The sequence below is a fragment of the Anopheles maculipalpis genome, chromosome 3RL (genome assembly GCF_943734695.1).
Source record: "Anopheles maculipalpis chromosome 3RL, idAnoMacuDA_375_x, whole genome shotgun sequence".
Lineage (NCBI taxonomy): Eukaryota > Metazoa > Arthropoda > Insecta > Diptera > Culicidae > Anopheles > Anopheles maculipalpis.
This window is the reverse complement of record NC_064872.1, coordinates 51,893,743-51,909,192: the sequence shown is the minus strand read 5'-3', so window position 1 is coordinate 51,909,192 and position 15,450 is coordinate 51,893,743. Positions and strand designations below refer to the sequence as shown.

The 15,450-nt window shown below is 40.8% G+C and overlaps 2 protein-coding genes across 2 annotated transcripts; both read left to right on the top strand.

Moving 5' to 3' along the window:
- Positions 1–1,807: 1,807 nt before the first annotated feature.
- Positions 1,808–5,763, top strand: LOC126563682 (tetraspanin-9). Its single transcript, XM_050220325.1, has 5 exons — positions 1,808–1,925; positions 2,043–2,141; positions 3,812–3,940; positions 5,184–5,546; positions 5,610–5,763. The coding sequence occupies exons 1-5, from the start codon at positions 1,860–1,862 to the stop codon at positions 5,760–5,762; spliced, it is 810 nt and encodes a 269-aa protein (XP_050076282.1). The 5' UTR covers positions 1,808–1,859; the 3' UTR covers position 5,763.
- A 4,891-nt stretch (positions 5,764–10,654) lies between these two features.
- Positions 10,655–13,734, top strand: LOC126560758 (glutamyl aminopeptidase-like). The gene is made up of 5 exons (XM_050216712.1): positions 10,655–11,181; positions 11,255–11,903; positions 11,973–12,211; positions 12,288–13,445; positions 13,521–13,734. The coding sequence occupies exons 1-5, from the start codon at positions 10,691–10,693 to the stop codon at positions 13,732–13,734; spliced, it is 2,751 nt and encodes a 916-aa protein (XP_050072669.1). The 5' UTR covers positions 10,655–10,690.
- The last annotated feature ends 1,716 nt before the right edge of the window (positions 13,735–15,450 follow it).

Here is a 15,450-nt window from a genome sequence, read left to right as displayed (position 1 = left end):
GTCCCAAGCCAGGCGCTACATTGACATTGCTGTACGCGGATCGTACAGCTAAGTCATGGTACGTGGTTAATCAGTGGATGATCGATCGGGCCACGCGGGGCTCGTTTTGCATCCGCTGAAACCGGGGCATGCCCCGGAAGCAGATAAACCGATGTCGGAAGTCAGGCTATAAAATGATGGAGAAAATTACGCTATCAAACAAAGCACATGGCGATCAAAATTGTCACACTTGATGAAGAGAATCATGTTCCAACTCGTGTTGCTAGGCCATTTTTGTTGTCTGTGGTTTCATTGAAGCATTATTACACATTTTTCTGTAATTTGAAATATTATTTCCTGTATTGAAATGATTCATTGCTTTTGTGTTGTTTCTGCACAAAGTATGAATGCTCGGCTGAATCATGTGGAAGAACAAAGTAAAAACAAACATTCAAAGAAAAAGCATAACTTGTGGTGATTACGCAAAGCGCCAATGGTGCTGTGGCCGTTGAAAGATGGTAATGGTTTAAGCAATGCCACTTTTCCACTTAAATCGACCGAACGCTCGATCCGACGAGTGGCAGGCAGGCGCGTAAGGTTGAGTGCTCGACGCAGTACGGTAAGCCGATCAATGATCCGGCTAAGCTGCGGGCTGTAACAGACTAAGCTGGAAATTATTTTACCAAGCTAGATATGGGACCCATTCGCAACTTGTTCCATCTGACAAATGCATCGAAACGATTCCGCACACCAAATACTTGTATGCTTTCTCTAATGTAAAAGACATTTACTGCAAAATTTAGGTGACTGTTGGATCAAGAATCAATTACTTTGAAAAAAAAAACTAACACATCGCCAATATCGCTGCTTATGTTTGTTTTTGTCTGTTTATATCGTTGAAATTCACATGAATTTCTGCATTTTTTTTAAACAAGAAATTGTCGCTGTTGAATTTATCATCATTCAAATATTTACTCCAGAAACATCATCAAACCAAACGCTCTCGAGCAAAAGATTAACTCCATCAACAATTATGTGAAGAATTAAACCAATTAGGTTTGGAGTAATTGTTTCAAACGTTTACCTTTTTCCCACTTGCACAGCCGGACGAAAGCGCTCGCTTTCAATCGCACGCCCGTGCGCTGACTTTGACCTGCCAAATCGGCTCTTCCGCTTGATTTGATTAAATTCTCTACAAACAAGCAAATACGGTCGAATTTGTGGCGATTCCTCCCCGTGCGATCGTTCAGACTTTGACCGTTTATAACACAACAAGCATGGGAATGGATGTCGTTTGTTTAAAAGTTATCCGCCTGTAATGACTGTGTGATGCCTGTCTCTCACATGCTTCAACCGGTGCTCTTCTTTTTGTCGAGTTAGCAAGGGCTCGGTACTCTGTATATGTTGGTAATTGAGGTTCAACAAACAACTTAACATGATGCCTATCTAAGCTCTAGATGAAGATTGTGTTTCTCAGTTAACCTGTAACCTATTCTAATTCTGTCATTGCGTCTGTGCGTGTGATCGTTTTTCTTCTTTCTAGCCTGAAGGCAAACAAGCTTGGACATTATAAACCTCCAGAGCTCGTACATGTCATAAAAGTTTATTATTTTCTAGAATGAATAATATCGTTTCAGGGAATGGGATAAAAATCTATACAGAGTTTACTGTTAAATGATTGTTATGTTCTAATCGATCCTCTGCGTTTTATCTTCATTTCAGGTCATCTGCTGGTGTCGAGGTATTACTATCCCCCTGACAATCGCACCATATCGGCCATCTCTGCAGCAGCGACCACGCACAATATTGCAATCGGCAACGAGAGCGTGATCTTTGACCGACAATCATCAACATTCCGTTAACAGACGATCTCTTTCACCATGGGGTGCGACTGTGAATCATGCATAGCGAAAACGCTACTGTCCGTTTTCAATTTCCTATTCTTTGTAAGTACACAATCACACACACACACACACCTTACAAATCGTATTAAATTACGCAAATATAGTACACTCTTGAAGAACTAATCCAACAACGCTTATACAATTTGTTCATAATTTTAGGTCCTAGGAACGATCGTGCTTGGCGTAGGCGTATGGGTGGCAACAGATAAAGCATCGTTTATAGCGTTACTGAAAATGGTCGAAAATGATCAGCTTGAGGTGAGCAAATAGGTAGCACCTTTCACAAACAACTACTACTTTTAAGTACATGTTCCGAATGCACAATCTATCTACAAAGATATACGTACCCAAGCATACCACCGAACATATTCTATGGCGCTGCGTCAGCGACCACGTAAATGTGATAATTCGTTAATTTAAATACATCATTTGCACTGTGCACCCAGCGAGTTTCGAAACACAACTAGCAGAAGTTAGTTTTTTTTTTTACACGATGGCCCTTACGGGTGCCATATATGACTTCAAAGAATACCATACTTTACCCGTTGAGTGATTGATTGCGCTACGGTGCTTAAATGCGTTGCATCATTCAATCGAACATATGAGATGCAATATACCCTCCAGAGCTTTTGTTGCATTGGATTTGCATCCGGTGTGCGTGTGTGTTGGCGTCTTTAGCGTTAGCGTTGAACAAACGTGGGTCGAATGCAAAATCAACCAAGGCTGATTGCGACTGTTCAACATAGTATTGCATACATTTTGTCACAATTAGCACCGATATATGTATTGTTTTAATTCTAAAAAGTTTTAGTTTCATTTCGTCGCTTAAATTCTCGTACGTTCCTGTGCAAACGCTAAAGATACAGTCAAAAAGATAGAAATTTGCAGTATGAATTTTACAACAACTGTTAGCGTATAGATCCAAGGCCTATTCCAGGTCATTGACATTAGGGAATGCAATTCCAACTGCAGGTGGTCCAGTACCCTTTTGCAGCCGAGACAAAGGGGGCAATAATCGCATGGTGAATATTTTATTGATTGGTATCATCCACCGCAAGACAGTCAATTTATGACAGCCGATTGCTTATGTACAGTGCTATACTTTACATTTTTTACCACATCTGTTCTAAAACGGTTACTAGAAGGAAATTTTTTAAAATGTTTTTTTCCATAAATTTGTTTTTATAGCTTTGAAAGCTTTGAGAATCCATTAGCAACATTTCTCAGGACAAAGTCTCGATTTCCAATTATTCAGTCATGGATTATTTATGTAACTCCCGAAGTCATTTTTCATAGTGTAAACCATGCAATCCTTTTTATTTGTTTCTGATATTAATGCCCACGAGCCTTTACTTTCCAGTGTAGCAGCTCCTAGTGTAAGATTCCAACCCTGTTGTGTAACATTTTTCCTTAAGTAATAGTAATTTAAAATTACAAAATTAGTATGGTCATAAGGAGGATCCTTTAATCTCCAAATTTTTTTATGAATATAGGAAATGTTTTTAAACACGTTTCATGATGCATTCTGTTGTTATGCGGTAGATTATTCATAAAAACCACAAGCATCATTCGCAGATGACTGCAAAGACCTCGAATGTCCACGCATTTGTACGCACCTAGTGTCTGCAGCGGGTTCAATTTGTTTAAACAAAAGCTACAGTGATGTATGTTGCAAGACAGTGTGTACACAGCGTACGATGAAGTGACACTTTGTTTGTTAATTTAATAAATGCCGTACGCCTGCTCATACTGCGTACTTGTGGTGACTAGACGATGCAGGGAAAAGGGTGTGCGATCAAGTTAACGATCGCATTACACGGCACGTGGGATGCAAACTCTTTCAACAGCAACATGTTCAACAGTGCCGTTCGCTGCGGTTAAAAAGCCGTTCTTTTTTATCTTATCACTTTCTTCCTCTACTTTTACAGCATTTCACGCAACCAGCAGTGATAGAGCAGCTAGCTTATCTGCTGATTGTAATCGGTTCGGTGATGTTCTTCCTCAGCTTCCTCGGATACTGTGGCGCGATACGGGAAAGCCAGTGCCTTCTTACAACGGTAAGTAAACGAGGTGGACACTTGCAACGACATGTGAAGTGTTTACCACCGCCCCAAAAGGGCAACCGTTTAAACGTTTTTAATGTTTTTCCTGTCATGTTTCAAGATTTAAGCAAAATGTTTTATGTACATTTGCATAATTGTTGAGCTAGCGAATGGTTTGCCACAATAAGGCTAGTTCAAGTTATAAAACAAACCAAATTTATTTTCTACACCATTCTACGCAAGCCCATTAACCTTTGATACCTTCCTACTAACGTTAAAAACCGTTTTTACTTATCTTTCCCATTTTTAAATCAATTTCGACACGCTTAAGAAGTTCAAACGGCCGTTCAAAATCAAATTTACTTAAGTAATAACAAATAATAAACTAACTGTTGTAAAAATGATCGACTTTAAAGCCGAAAAAACACTACAAAATAATTAATAACTTACAAGAAACAACTGTACCAAACATGATGTCCATCGTGTTTGGATGAACATCGCTGATGAATGGTTCCGTTTAACATGCACTAAGCATTAGCCCATCATTTTTTGTACATTGCGCTACAATTGGCTATTGAATAGTTAGTTGGTCTGATCGTTTAGCGTGTTTTTTTTTTTTGTGGACTCTACGACCCACTTATGTTAGGTAATAATGCGCTCTCTTACAGTGGAATAAGCCCTGCCCGCGTTCCTTTCACAGTCCAGTAGCGTTCCATGTTGATGTGTTACGGTTTTGTAATGTTGAAAACGAAAGCTATGAAGACGCTTGTAACTAACTTTGCCTCGTCGAAGATTTTGTTAGTTTCTTTTTTCTTACCTATGATTGTTTTATATGCATCGCTGGGCGCACGTTACTTTACGTCATGTGTAAACGATGGCCCCGTAGATAGAAGATATGGCAGCATCCGCTAATGATCGGTCGTTTTAAAATTTCTTACCCCAAACCACCATTTTGCCAGTTTTTGGGTGTTGTGTGGCATGAATAATTTACGATGAATGTTTGTTAATTTGAAACATGTAATCAACGTTATTATGCAATCTCGTTAGAAAATGAAGACTTATCATGTACAGGCGGAGACTAGTTAGATTTTTCATTTTTGCATTTAATCTTACTTTAAATTTTAAATATACTGCCGATGAACACTCAAAACTGCTGAATACACTATTCAACAAGGAATTATTCTATGAGAAACAAAACTGTTACATTAATTATAATCTTCAATTAACTAATAATCCACTTTTCTTATCCATCTTGCAGTACGGTCTATTTTTGCTGGTCATTCTTGTAGCAGAAGTGACTGCCTTCGGTTTGGCCGCTGCGTACAAAGATCGCGCACGAACAGAAACCAAAAACTACCTCCAGACCACGATCTCCAACTACTACACAAGCAACGAACGCAACCAAACGGACGCTGTTACGTTAATGTGGAACTACATGATGTCGGAGCTGCATTGCTGTGGTGTGGACGACTATCGGGACTTTGCACTGTCCGAGAAATGGAATGAAAGCAAACGGGACAAAATTATACCGACGGCCTGCTGCGTGCAGACGGCTCTTTTCCAGCCGCAGGACAAAAACTGTCCCTTCTCGCCAACGGAAACCAACAGTTACTTCAAGAAGGTAAGTTTAGAATGTGTGTTCCCTACTGCAGTTGGGTAATTGTTTCGTTTCGTCCTTTTTTAGGGATGCTATAATGCACTCACCGACTGGATCATGTACAACCGTAACCTGGTCATCATTATTGCCATCGCAGTCGGCTTAACGCAACTGTTGGCCATATTCCTGGCATTCTGTCTGTGCAAATCGATTGAAAAATATCGAGGAATGCGATTGTAGACCACCGCTGATGTCCCTTAGCGTGGCACAATTCGCAGCAGCATAATGCTGTAGCACAACGTCATCATCATCACATCGTTGCATCATAGGCTAGACCAGTACACACGTGAATTCTTGTCGTTCTCATCATTCTACGATGCATCAGCAGAATCAAAACGGAACGATGCATCAATTGCAACGTTTAAGTGCACTTTCGACGACAAAGTTAACATGCAACTAGGCCGAAACCGTAGTGTAACCGATATATTACATTTGTTGCTGTACAGGATCCACTAGGAATCTCTCGAATTCGTTATCGTTAAGACGGATCTGTGCAGATACACACACACACACACATCCACCCATGAATGTGTATGTTTTCACGTTCGAGAGAAGTTCATTCGATAAAGTGATCGGCATTCGTGTAGAATGTAGATAGCAAGAAGTAGTAAACAGGTTCACCACCATCTGGTTCATTCATTTCGCCCAAGCCATTGTACGACGCGAAATCCTTTCTTTTGTGGCGAGTTTCGATTGGGTTAGAATTAATATCATATTTACTCTTTTGTCTGTTCCCTTACTCGTGTAGCGCGATATTTTGCGTCTCGAAATACTTTCTTTTCTTTTCTTTTGTTAAGTTACATGTTTTTAAGTTACAAAAAGTAAAATATAACAATATATCGTAAGAGGAATCTATCACCTGTGTGTCGTGTTATTTTCTTCATTTTATTTATGATCATTCCCTGAACGACGTTCTCTCAAATGGATGCTTTTCTCGTATGCGTAGTGAACAAACTTAGGTTAAGAACAGACGTATCACTATGGACCTTTCGGACAGGGTACGGATGGGATTTGTGACCACTCTACCGTGTGAAGACCCAATAAACATGTTTATATGGTATTCATAAAAGCATTAATTAAATGTTCCATTTACACCGTAGACTCTTATGGTCTAAAAATGGGTGTGCTTTTGATATGTACCGACCGCGAGACAAAAAGGGTTTGACATCACTGGAATAGAGGAAAAATTTTCATTGTCGGCTCACAAAGATGTGCATGTGCACCTGCGTACATCTAGAACTAATAGTCTCTGTAGTACAAGTACAGGCTTGCAATTAATCACATGTGATTAATCTTTATTTTATTTATTTATAATTAATTATGACGGTCCAGTGCCGTATTGTCAACACCGCTTGTGTTGAATAAATTTAATAATCATATTGATAAGGCATTTCCTCCTTATTCTTTGCCTTATCCCGGGCATACTCGGTTACATGTGATTAATCTCATGTGTTAATAGTTTACTGGTGTTATTAAGAATATATACTAAATTTGAAACTTGTTATACGTTTTAACAGTAATTCTTGAGTATATAGTTGGTTTTTTCAACTTTATAGTGCTGAATATTATAGGATATCATACGTTTTTGACAAGCCTATTCGGTTTTAATTGGAAACAGTGTATATATAGGTAGGACTAACGAGGAATAAAAAGAAATTTAAATACGCAGGATGCGTGGATTTGCAGGGCACTAATTGGATTGATGATGCCAACAAGTTGTCGAATAACGAATAATACTTTTTATAAGTGATCCTTTGTGACCGTGGTATCGGCAAGCCTAGTATGCTATTCGATGGCCGGCGTGACCGAAGTGATCATTTAGACACTTATATTATAGAGACCAATTACTTCTGCTGCTCAGAAGTTCATGGCACAATTTGAGCAAAATAAAATTCTCTCAAGCCTCACCTCAAATATGTGAAAATGGAACTTAAATGGAACAAATAGTATAGTTTAACATAGCCTCGTTTATGATCCTTTCATGGCTAGTTTCTTTTCATTTAAATATATTTGCATCAGTGGATCTGTAATACATGTAGCGTTACGTTGTATTGTCTAGGCGGTATTGCTGTCCCCTAGGATTACCTAGTGCTATTGAGAGGACACGAGAGGACTAGTACCCTCTGTCCTATCCCTACCTTTTCTCCATAAACAGAAGAGCTACTCGTATTGTTCGTTTTGCCATTAATCGTCCGAAAAATGCTTTTGCAAGGCATTACAATATATCACCGATACTGAGCAGGCTTATTATTATTCGATGTATTCCAACACAATTTCCATGGTCCAATGTTTCACGAATATGATATGCGGCATCTGCACACCTGTTCTAGTATTCTTACTTTGGTTCATTTAAACTCTAATTAGTAAGATTGCTCGAAGTGTGTGAATGAGCATGAATTCTACCACTTCAATAAAAGATGTTAAGAATTATCCAAATTTGATTTTGATAGTGGCCCTGCCAAAAAAAGTGATCGGTATGTATAGTAAGCAAGTACCAAATGAATGAGAGTTGTGTCTTTCGTTTCGTTCTTTAAAGTGAACAAGCGAACGCAGTTGATTCACCAATTCTTTGATGACTAGTACCAAAGGGAGTTGAGAGGAGGTGTCGGAATAGCTCTATTTGGGTATGCCATCTGGGGAAAAAATTCGACAGGCAACGGATGGTTTCGTTCTAAATTAAAAATAGTAATTTACATGTTTTAACAAATAAATAAGCTAGAAAGTGTGTTGTTCAAGATAATATGTGGGCTGTAGCGCAATTAAATTGTGTTTGAGGCATAAAAATCGAGTGAATTATACGTTATATCTTTTATACAATCCACGCTCATCCAAAGGCGATTTTGACGCCAAAATGTAAAAGTGGAAAGTGGAAAAAAGTGATTAAGATGAGTATTCAGAGTTAATAGATAACTGCATTATGAACCGCAAAACAATTACACTACAATATTTTTATGTTAAATACGAGTGTTATGCGTGTTATTCTGTTATCGCTTTTACTGATCCGTTCATCCAAAGGCGATTTTGGACGCAAACACAAAGGTGGAAAAAATGGTTAAGATGAATGTTGAGCGTTAATAGATAGTAATACAGTGTGTACAACAACTTATTAAATTGTTGTTTGCATGTGTAATATTTATTTTCTTTCACTAAACCGTTCATATGTATGGTTTCCTTTTGCTATCTCTATGCTATACTCATTGTTATATACAGCAACAGTACAAGGTCGAAAAACACCTTAAATTATACTGAGCCAGATCAACATCCCTTTTACAATGCTTTTTAAGATCTATCCTAAGCGTGTTTATCAGCAGGAGAAAGAAAAACGTATCACTAATTAACTTTTTTGCACTGTAAATAATAAACAACACGTTAAATCTGCTGATTCGTTTCGGTCAAGCAAACGTCAAATCGGTGCTGGCACACTTCTTCTTTTTACTTGTCAAAACGAGGTTTTTACGACACCTCCTCTAAACTCACTTTGACTAGTACTGACAGTACTACGTTAGCCTTAAAAACTAACTTACTACTGACAACTATGACGGGTGGTCAATGATTTTCCAACATAAGGAAGGAGGATAAGTGGAAGCACAAGCGCTAAAAGAAGCAGAGGATAGGGAACCAAGAGTCCGCTGCTGTGAGTCATTTGAACCCACCTCCGTACGCTATAACGCTGTAGCGAGTAATTGACGACAATGAATACAGCAGCGAGGCCATATAATGACAAGATACAGGAACATTAGAGTCGATAGAGGAAACCGTGTGAAGCTGGTGTATATAATAGTATAAGCAAACTAAGGAGATGCAGGGGCTCCGACATTGACGGACATTCTAAATTTGTGTATGTCGTATCGAGCTGGTAGTCAGCACGAGTCACGAAACGATCAAGCACGAGTCACGAAACGAAAAGGACATGGTTAAGATAGAGCGATTGGGAGAAAAGCCATGTTGTTGGCCGATTGTAGAATGTTGGGCATATCCAAGGATGACTGTATGGAAAACAGACTCAAATGCATTAGAACACGTAGAGAGGATGACATTACCGTGATAGTTGAAAACAATTTTGCGGTCACCTTTTCTAACATAGGCGGCAATCAGGATAATTTCCAAAGACAAGGAAATGAGGAAATGCGTACAGAAATATAAAACAACTTGCACTGAACAGGAGTAAGGACAACTACGCAGTTCTTTAGAAAGCAATCAGGTATACCATTCGCACCGGACGAGACAGACATTTTGAATAGGCTCACAGCGTCCTTAGAAAGAAAACTCTTTAGTGTGCTAAAGAGCGGCCACCAAAGAAACAGTCTTACTCGCAAGAGCGTCAAACACACCGAAGAAATGCTCAGGAAGAAGGTCGCAACATGTCAAGCAACATCGCAGCGGAAAAAGGGTAATGGGAGTTTCGGAGGGTTTTTGATTACGGGACTGTAACAGAAAAAACATAAGGCGGAGTCAGCATTATTGATGTACTTAACCTCACATAGACGTAATAGGCTACGGCGTTCGAAATGATCAACGAGAGTAAGCTCTTACCATCCCTGGGTTTTTCTTCACGTGCTTTAATCAAGACGAAAGCAGCTCAAAACACGTAAAGTAGGAAGATCTTGAAAAATATTAAAACAACGCGATAAGTTGACACTCTTTCTTGTATCAATTTACAAACATTGGTTGTAGTAAATCTTCAACGCACATGTTCACAATCGAAAGATTACATACCATACAAGATAATTCCTAAACCAATACCAGTACATGCAATACTAGTTGTAGGACGAGTATATCACTGTCATTAACCCATTAAACAACAATCGTTCAAGTGTCACTGATAAGGGAGCTTCATCTCCAATAGATATTTACAAATGTTAATCGTGAAGTAACCGTTCGCGTCTTACGTATCATTCAACGATTGCCCATACATTATCTTAACTGCTTCAAACAAAACGTCAGCCAATTGCTATAGAAAATTAGCCTCTTCACTTAAGCCTTTATCTGTGTTTCTGATATGATACTAAAAACGCTGTTGTCATCAAAATTTTTCGCCGCTTTGTATAAATAGCGGAGACTACCGCCAGCATTCGAACCGATCGGTCGGTTGTTTAGTGTGTTTTGCGATGAAGAAATTGTGTGGCCTCGCTTGCAGTGTTTTGCTGCTAGCGGCACTGCTCGCCGTAGCACCCAGTGTCGTTCAAGCACGTGGCATAGTGTCTGGACGAGCTTTCGACTCCTTCCGACTACCGAACACTACCGTGCCTACGCACTATACCCTTCGTCTAGATACGGATGTGCACCGTGGTGTCTTCGAGTACACTGGAAATGTTCAAATCAGAATCAATGTGGTAGAAGCGACCGATCAAATAGTGTTGCATAGCTTGCGCAATGTGATCACGAAGCTGCAACTTCGCAACAGTGCCGGACTGACGATAGCGTTAAAGAATTTTGAGTTTGATGAAGAGAAAGAATTTCTGGTGATCAACGTTGGTACGATCCTGCAACCGAACAGTGGTACCTACACGCTCGAAATTGACTTCACCAACAGTATCGATCGCAATGATCAGGCAGGATTTTACCGATCATCTTACGAGGATGCCGAAGGTGTTGTGAGGTGAGATGTGTGTTCAGTTGTGCAAAAAAAAAAAGCGGCAACAAGACAAACATACTATTATTTTTCACCACAGATATCTTGGACTAACGCAATTCGAATCGGTCGATGCACGCACCTCTTTTCCCTGCTACGATGAGCCAGGCATAAAGACAACGTACGACATTTTCATCGTGTGTGGCATTGAGTACCATGCTCGGTCCAATGCGCCCCTTCGTGGAATTCAATTGCTTAGTGATGGAAAGAAACTGTCCACCTTTGCGACGACTCCACGCATGCAAACGTATCTCGTTGCCTGGTTGGTGTCAGACTTTGTGTACGAGCGTGAAGTACTGACTCAGCCTCAGCTAGCCGTAGCATCGTGGGCCAAGCCCGCGTCGGCCCACCTACTGTCCTATTCTGTCGATGCTTCCAAGCGCTTTATGCGTGCTATGGAAGAATACTTTGGGCAGCGCTACAGTATGTCCAAGATTGACAATGTGGCAATCAAAGACTCTGACTACAGTGCGGGCGCAATGGAGAATTGGGGCTTAGTAACCTACAGGGAGTCGACTATCTTTTACGAACCGGAGCAAGGTGAACAGCGGCAGATTGGTGTCGTAACGATCGTTGGCCATGAATTCACCCATCAATTTTTCGGTAACCTGCTGGCACCGAAATGGTGGAGCTACCTGTGGCTTAACGAAGGTTTCGCACGACTCTATCAGTACTACGTTGGATATATCGTAAGTACTACCAAGGCTAGCTAACATACAACGACAAGCTTTGCATGTGGCTTTCTCTTTACCACTCAGTCCCATCCAGAACTGGATTTACGCGAGCGCTTCATAAGCGGACCACTACAGACTGCGCTAAGGGCGGACAGTGCCTTAACGGTACGCCCCATGACGTACTACATCGATACACGACAGGGTATTTCCAGACTGTTCGATTCTATTGCCTATGACAAAGCTGCCTCTGTTCTGCGCATGATGAACTATGCATTGGGCGAGCAAACATTCCAAAAGGGACTGCGCTACTATCTTGAACAAAAGTAAGTTATCTTTAGTCTCACCCGTACTGCTTTCAATGCTTGAACTATCAATAATCATTAACTATCATACTTACAGTAAAGAACGTGGAGTTGTTGAGGAATCCAATCTATTCGATAGTCTGGAGCAGGCTGCGAAAGAAGATGCAGTCCTACCCATCAGCCTTTCAATGCACGACATTTTCAGTTCCTGGTCCAATCAGCCAGGTGTCCCAATCGTTACAGTTCGTCGTGATGGCGATGAGTTCCTCTTTACCCAGCAACGCTACGTTGCAGATGAACCACCAGCGGAACCTTTCACAAACTCCTGGTGGATACCAATTACCTTCTCGACGGCGACCAACATCGAGAATGAACGATTCCCAGCATTCTGGATGCCACCGAACGTTACGGAAGTTTCGTACACGATTGAAACTCTTGAAGGTGAAACAGTATGGTTCAATCCTCGCTCTACCGGATACTACCGAGTGGATTACGAGCCGACCTTGCTTCAAGAAATGGTCCAGCAAATGGACAAAGATCACACCGCTGTTCCAGCTGCTGGTCGTGCCCGGCTACTCGATGACACACTCAACATAGCGCTGTCCCGTGGAAACAACTATGATGCGGCACTGCAGCTGATGAGTTATCTGCAAAAGGAAACGGAATATGTACCTTGGATGGTTGCGAAGGACAACCTGCGCCACTTGCAAGCCATGCTACGAACGAATGAAGAGGCGTCTCGTTTGCTGCAAGCATTTGTAGAAAAGATGGCCATGCCACTGCTGGACAAGTACGGTACTGATAGTGGATTGGGAGAGTCTGCCAACGTCCAGGAGCTGCGAACGATCGCCATCGAACTGGCATGTAGCGCTAGCCAATCATGCAAAAAGGACGCCCAATCTGCAGTTAATTCCCTATCGCAAAGGGAACGACGTTACCACAATACGGTGGATGGTGCATTGTTGTGCCATGGTCTACAGCAAGCCAATGTTGGCCAGCGTAATGCATTGGTCGAAGAGATCTCTCATGCGCTGCTTGCTAAGAATGGAGATGATATTTTTACTAAACAGTACCTGGAGCAATCTCTTAGTTGTATCGGTACCGGTAAGACGATGATCCAATCGTACGGCAAGTACCTATTTGACCTTAGTGAATCGGATCGTACCGAAGCGCTACATCGGTTGTTCGTCCAGTCGAAGGTGCCGCTGGAAGAAGTTTTACAATCCATCGATTCGGAACTCTCGCGTCGCACTAGGTATGTGTTGTGATCCTTTTTGCCGAATTTGTTAATATCGTATCGTAACCAACTTATTTTTCCTTTACACACTAGCTCTGTCCATCACAATGCCATCGCTAAGGTACTCTTAGATGTAGCGCGCTATGTAACGGAACCTGCAGGAATGCAGCTATTAAACTCTCTGACAACTGCTCACGCTCCCTGGATCGGTCCGGAAATCGAACAGCAGCTCCAAGCCAATCGTAGATGGGTCGATCGGAATGCCGCCCCTCTCGCGGATGCGCTAACACGCTATTTCAATGCTTGATGTGACGGAGTGAAATATTTTCCCCCTTGTAATGTAATTCACGTAAAATAATAAACCTAAACACAAAGGTCGTTGCTTGCCACCGATCCTAGCGTCATAAAACGAATTACTCTATTGTTCACCAATTATCTAATCAAGTGAACCTACTCATTACTATCACCATGATTTGGATGTTTGAAGTGTTATCTTTGTAGTATTGTAGTTCGCATCACATCATATCAGTAAAACGATCGGTCGAACTGCTCACAATCGTATCTTGCGATTTACAATCGCCAAATATCTTATCCGTAGTGATCACTGGTTGTCTAGATGACGTTCAATATTTCACTGCTCGATCAACCATTCTCTACCATGTCTTCGATTATGGGCTGATTATAAAAGCTGCTGGTCAAGCACATACCTATAGACAGTATGGTACGCATTGTGTGTCGCATTTATTTAGGTTTCGTTATGTTTGGTGCTTTCGTTTCGGGCTGTGTTATATAGGAATTTAGTTTTTCGATTTTCTAAACATGTTTTACTTATTTTTTTAAAAGTAGTTTGAAACATTGCAACTATTTTTACAACTATTACTACTACTACTACAACTGCAACACACTTATATTTTCTTTGATAAAAAAATGGCCATCCAACTAACCGCCGACGAAGGACTATAGACCGACCAACGAACGTCATCTTCACCGACAGTGCAAGTGTTCTGGCCGCCCTGGAATACGGAACCTCCAAAGACCTACGTTCAGCTCATAGACTCCATACCTGAGACAATCATTTTCTGCCGGATTCCGGGTCATTCCGGAAACAACGGAAATGTGAAAGCTGACCGTCCGACCAACAGAAGTCGGTTTGGTCCAGCAGAAGTCCACAACTAGTTAGTTAAAAGTTGCTAACAGTGGAACACCACCTGGCACAACCTAGAGCTAAGCAACAAACTCTAACTTATCCAGCACAGAATCGCTTCATGGGAACATACCGAATCCAGCCACCATCAACGAGAGCTACCTCGACTAGGACATACACGCCTGACACATTCCTACATCCCCAACAAATCCAGTTATCCACTCTGCAGCTTCTGTGGCGTTGACATCACCATCCAGCACATCCTAACCCATTGCCACGATGAATACACGACACACCGAGTCATCTGCAAACTAAACATCGAGTACGCGATAATCCTCCCGACAAATAGTATCAGAACCGCCTTACAATTTTTATACGCATCAGTCATTTATATAATATTTATATTTAATAGCGCAATAGTTTAAACTTTCTACTAGCCATAATTGTAATAGTTTTATATAACATGTAAGGATATGATGACGATGTAATCGTTTAAATAAGATAAGTTAAATAACAGATGAAGGATTATGGCCTGGCGGTCACAGTTTTGTATTAGTATAAACCACTTTTTGTATACTGCCCGAGAGGTGAATGTAGTTTCAGAGACGCAAAGCCTCTATAAATAACTATGCGTATTATTGAATTTATTTTGGTGTAATCTTGCCACAATGTCATTTTGATGTGTTCTTCTTTAGGCTTTCATTTCCCCCAGCTAAAATTTTCCTGAGCTGCAAAGAAGTAGTTTCCATGAACTTCTAAAATGGCAGCATTTGTACCGAATAAAGTGTTTTTTGCAGGGAGTTCTGCATGGACAAATCGGCTACCAAAAGTCATCGTATGTTAGTGGAAGTTTATGATAACCATGCTCTATCATAAAGA

What these genes read in the sequence shown, in the direction of transcription:
- LOC126563682 (XM_050220325.1), top strand. Translation starts at nt 1,860, where the DNA reads ATGGGGTGCGACTGTGAATCATGCATAGCGAAAACGCTACTGTCCGTT. An exon ending in TTTTCAATTTCCTATTCTTT is followed by an intron (nt 1,926 to 2,042) that starts GTAAGTACACAA and finishes TCATAATTTTAG; the next exon opens with GTCCTAGGAACGATCGTGCT. An exon ending in CCAACAGTTACTTCAAGAAG is followed by an intron (nt 5,547 to 5,609) that starts GTAAGTTTAGAA and finishes GTCCTTTTTTAG; the next exon opens with GGATGCTATAATGCACTCAC.
- LOC126560758 (XM_050216712.1), top strand. Translation starts at nt 10,691, where the DNA reads ATGAAGAAATTGTGTGGCCTCGCTTGCAGTGTTTTGCTGCTAGCGGCA. An exon ending in AGTACTACGTTGGATATATC is followed by an intron (nt 11,904 to 11,972) that starts GTAAGTACTACC and finishes TTTACCACTCAG; the next exon opens with TCCCATCCAGAACTGGATTT. An exon ending in CGCTACTATCTTGAACAAAA is followed by an intron (nt 12,212 to 12,287) that starts GTAAGTTATCTT and finishes TCATACTTACAG; the next exon opens with TAAAGAACGTGGAGTTGTTG.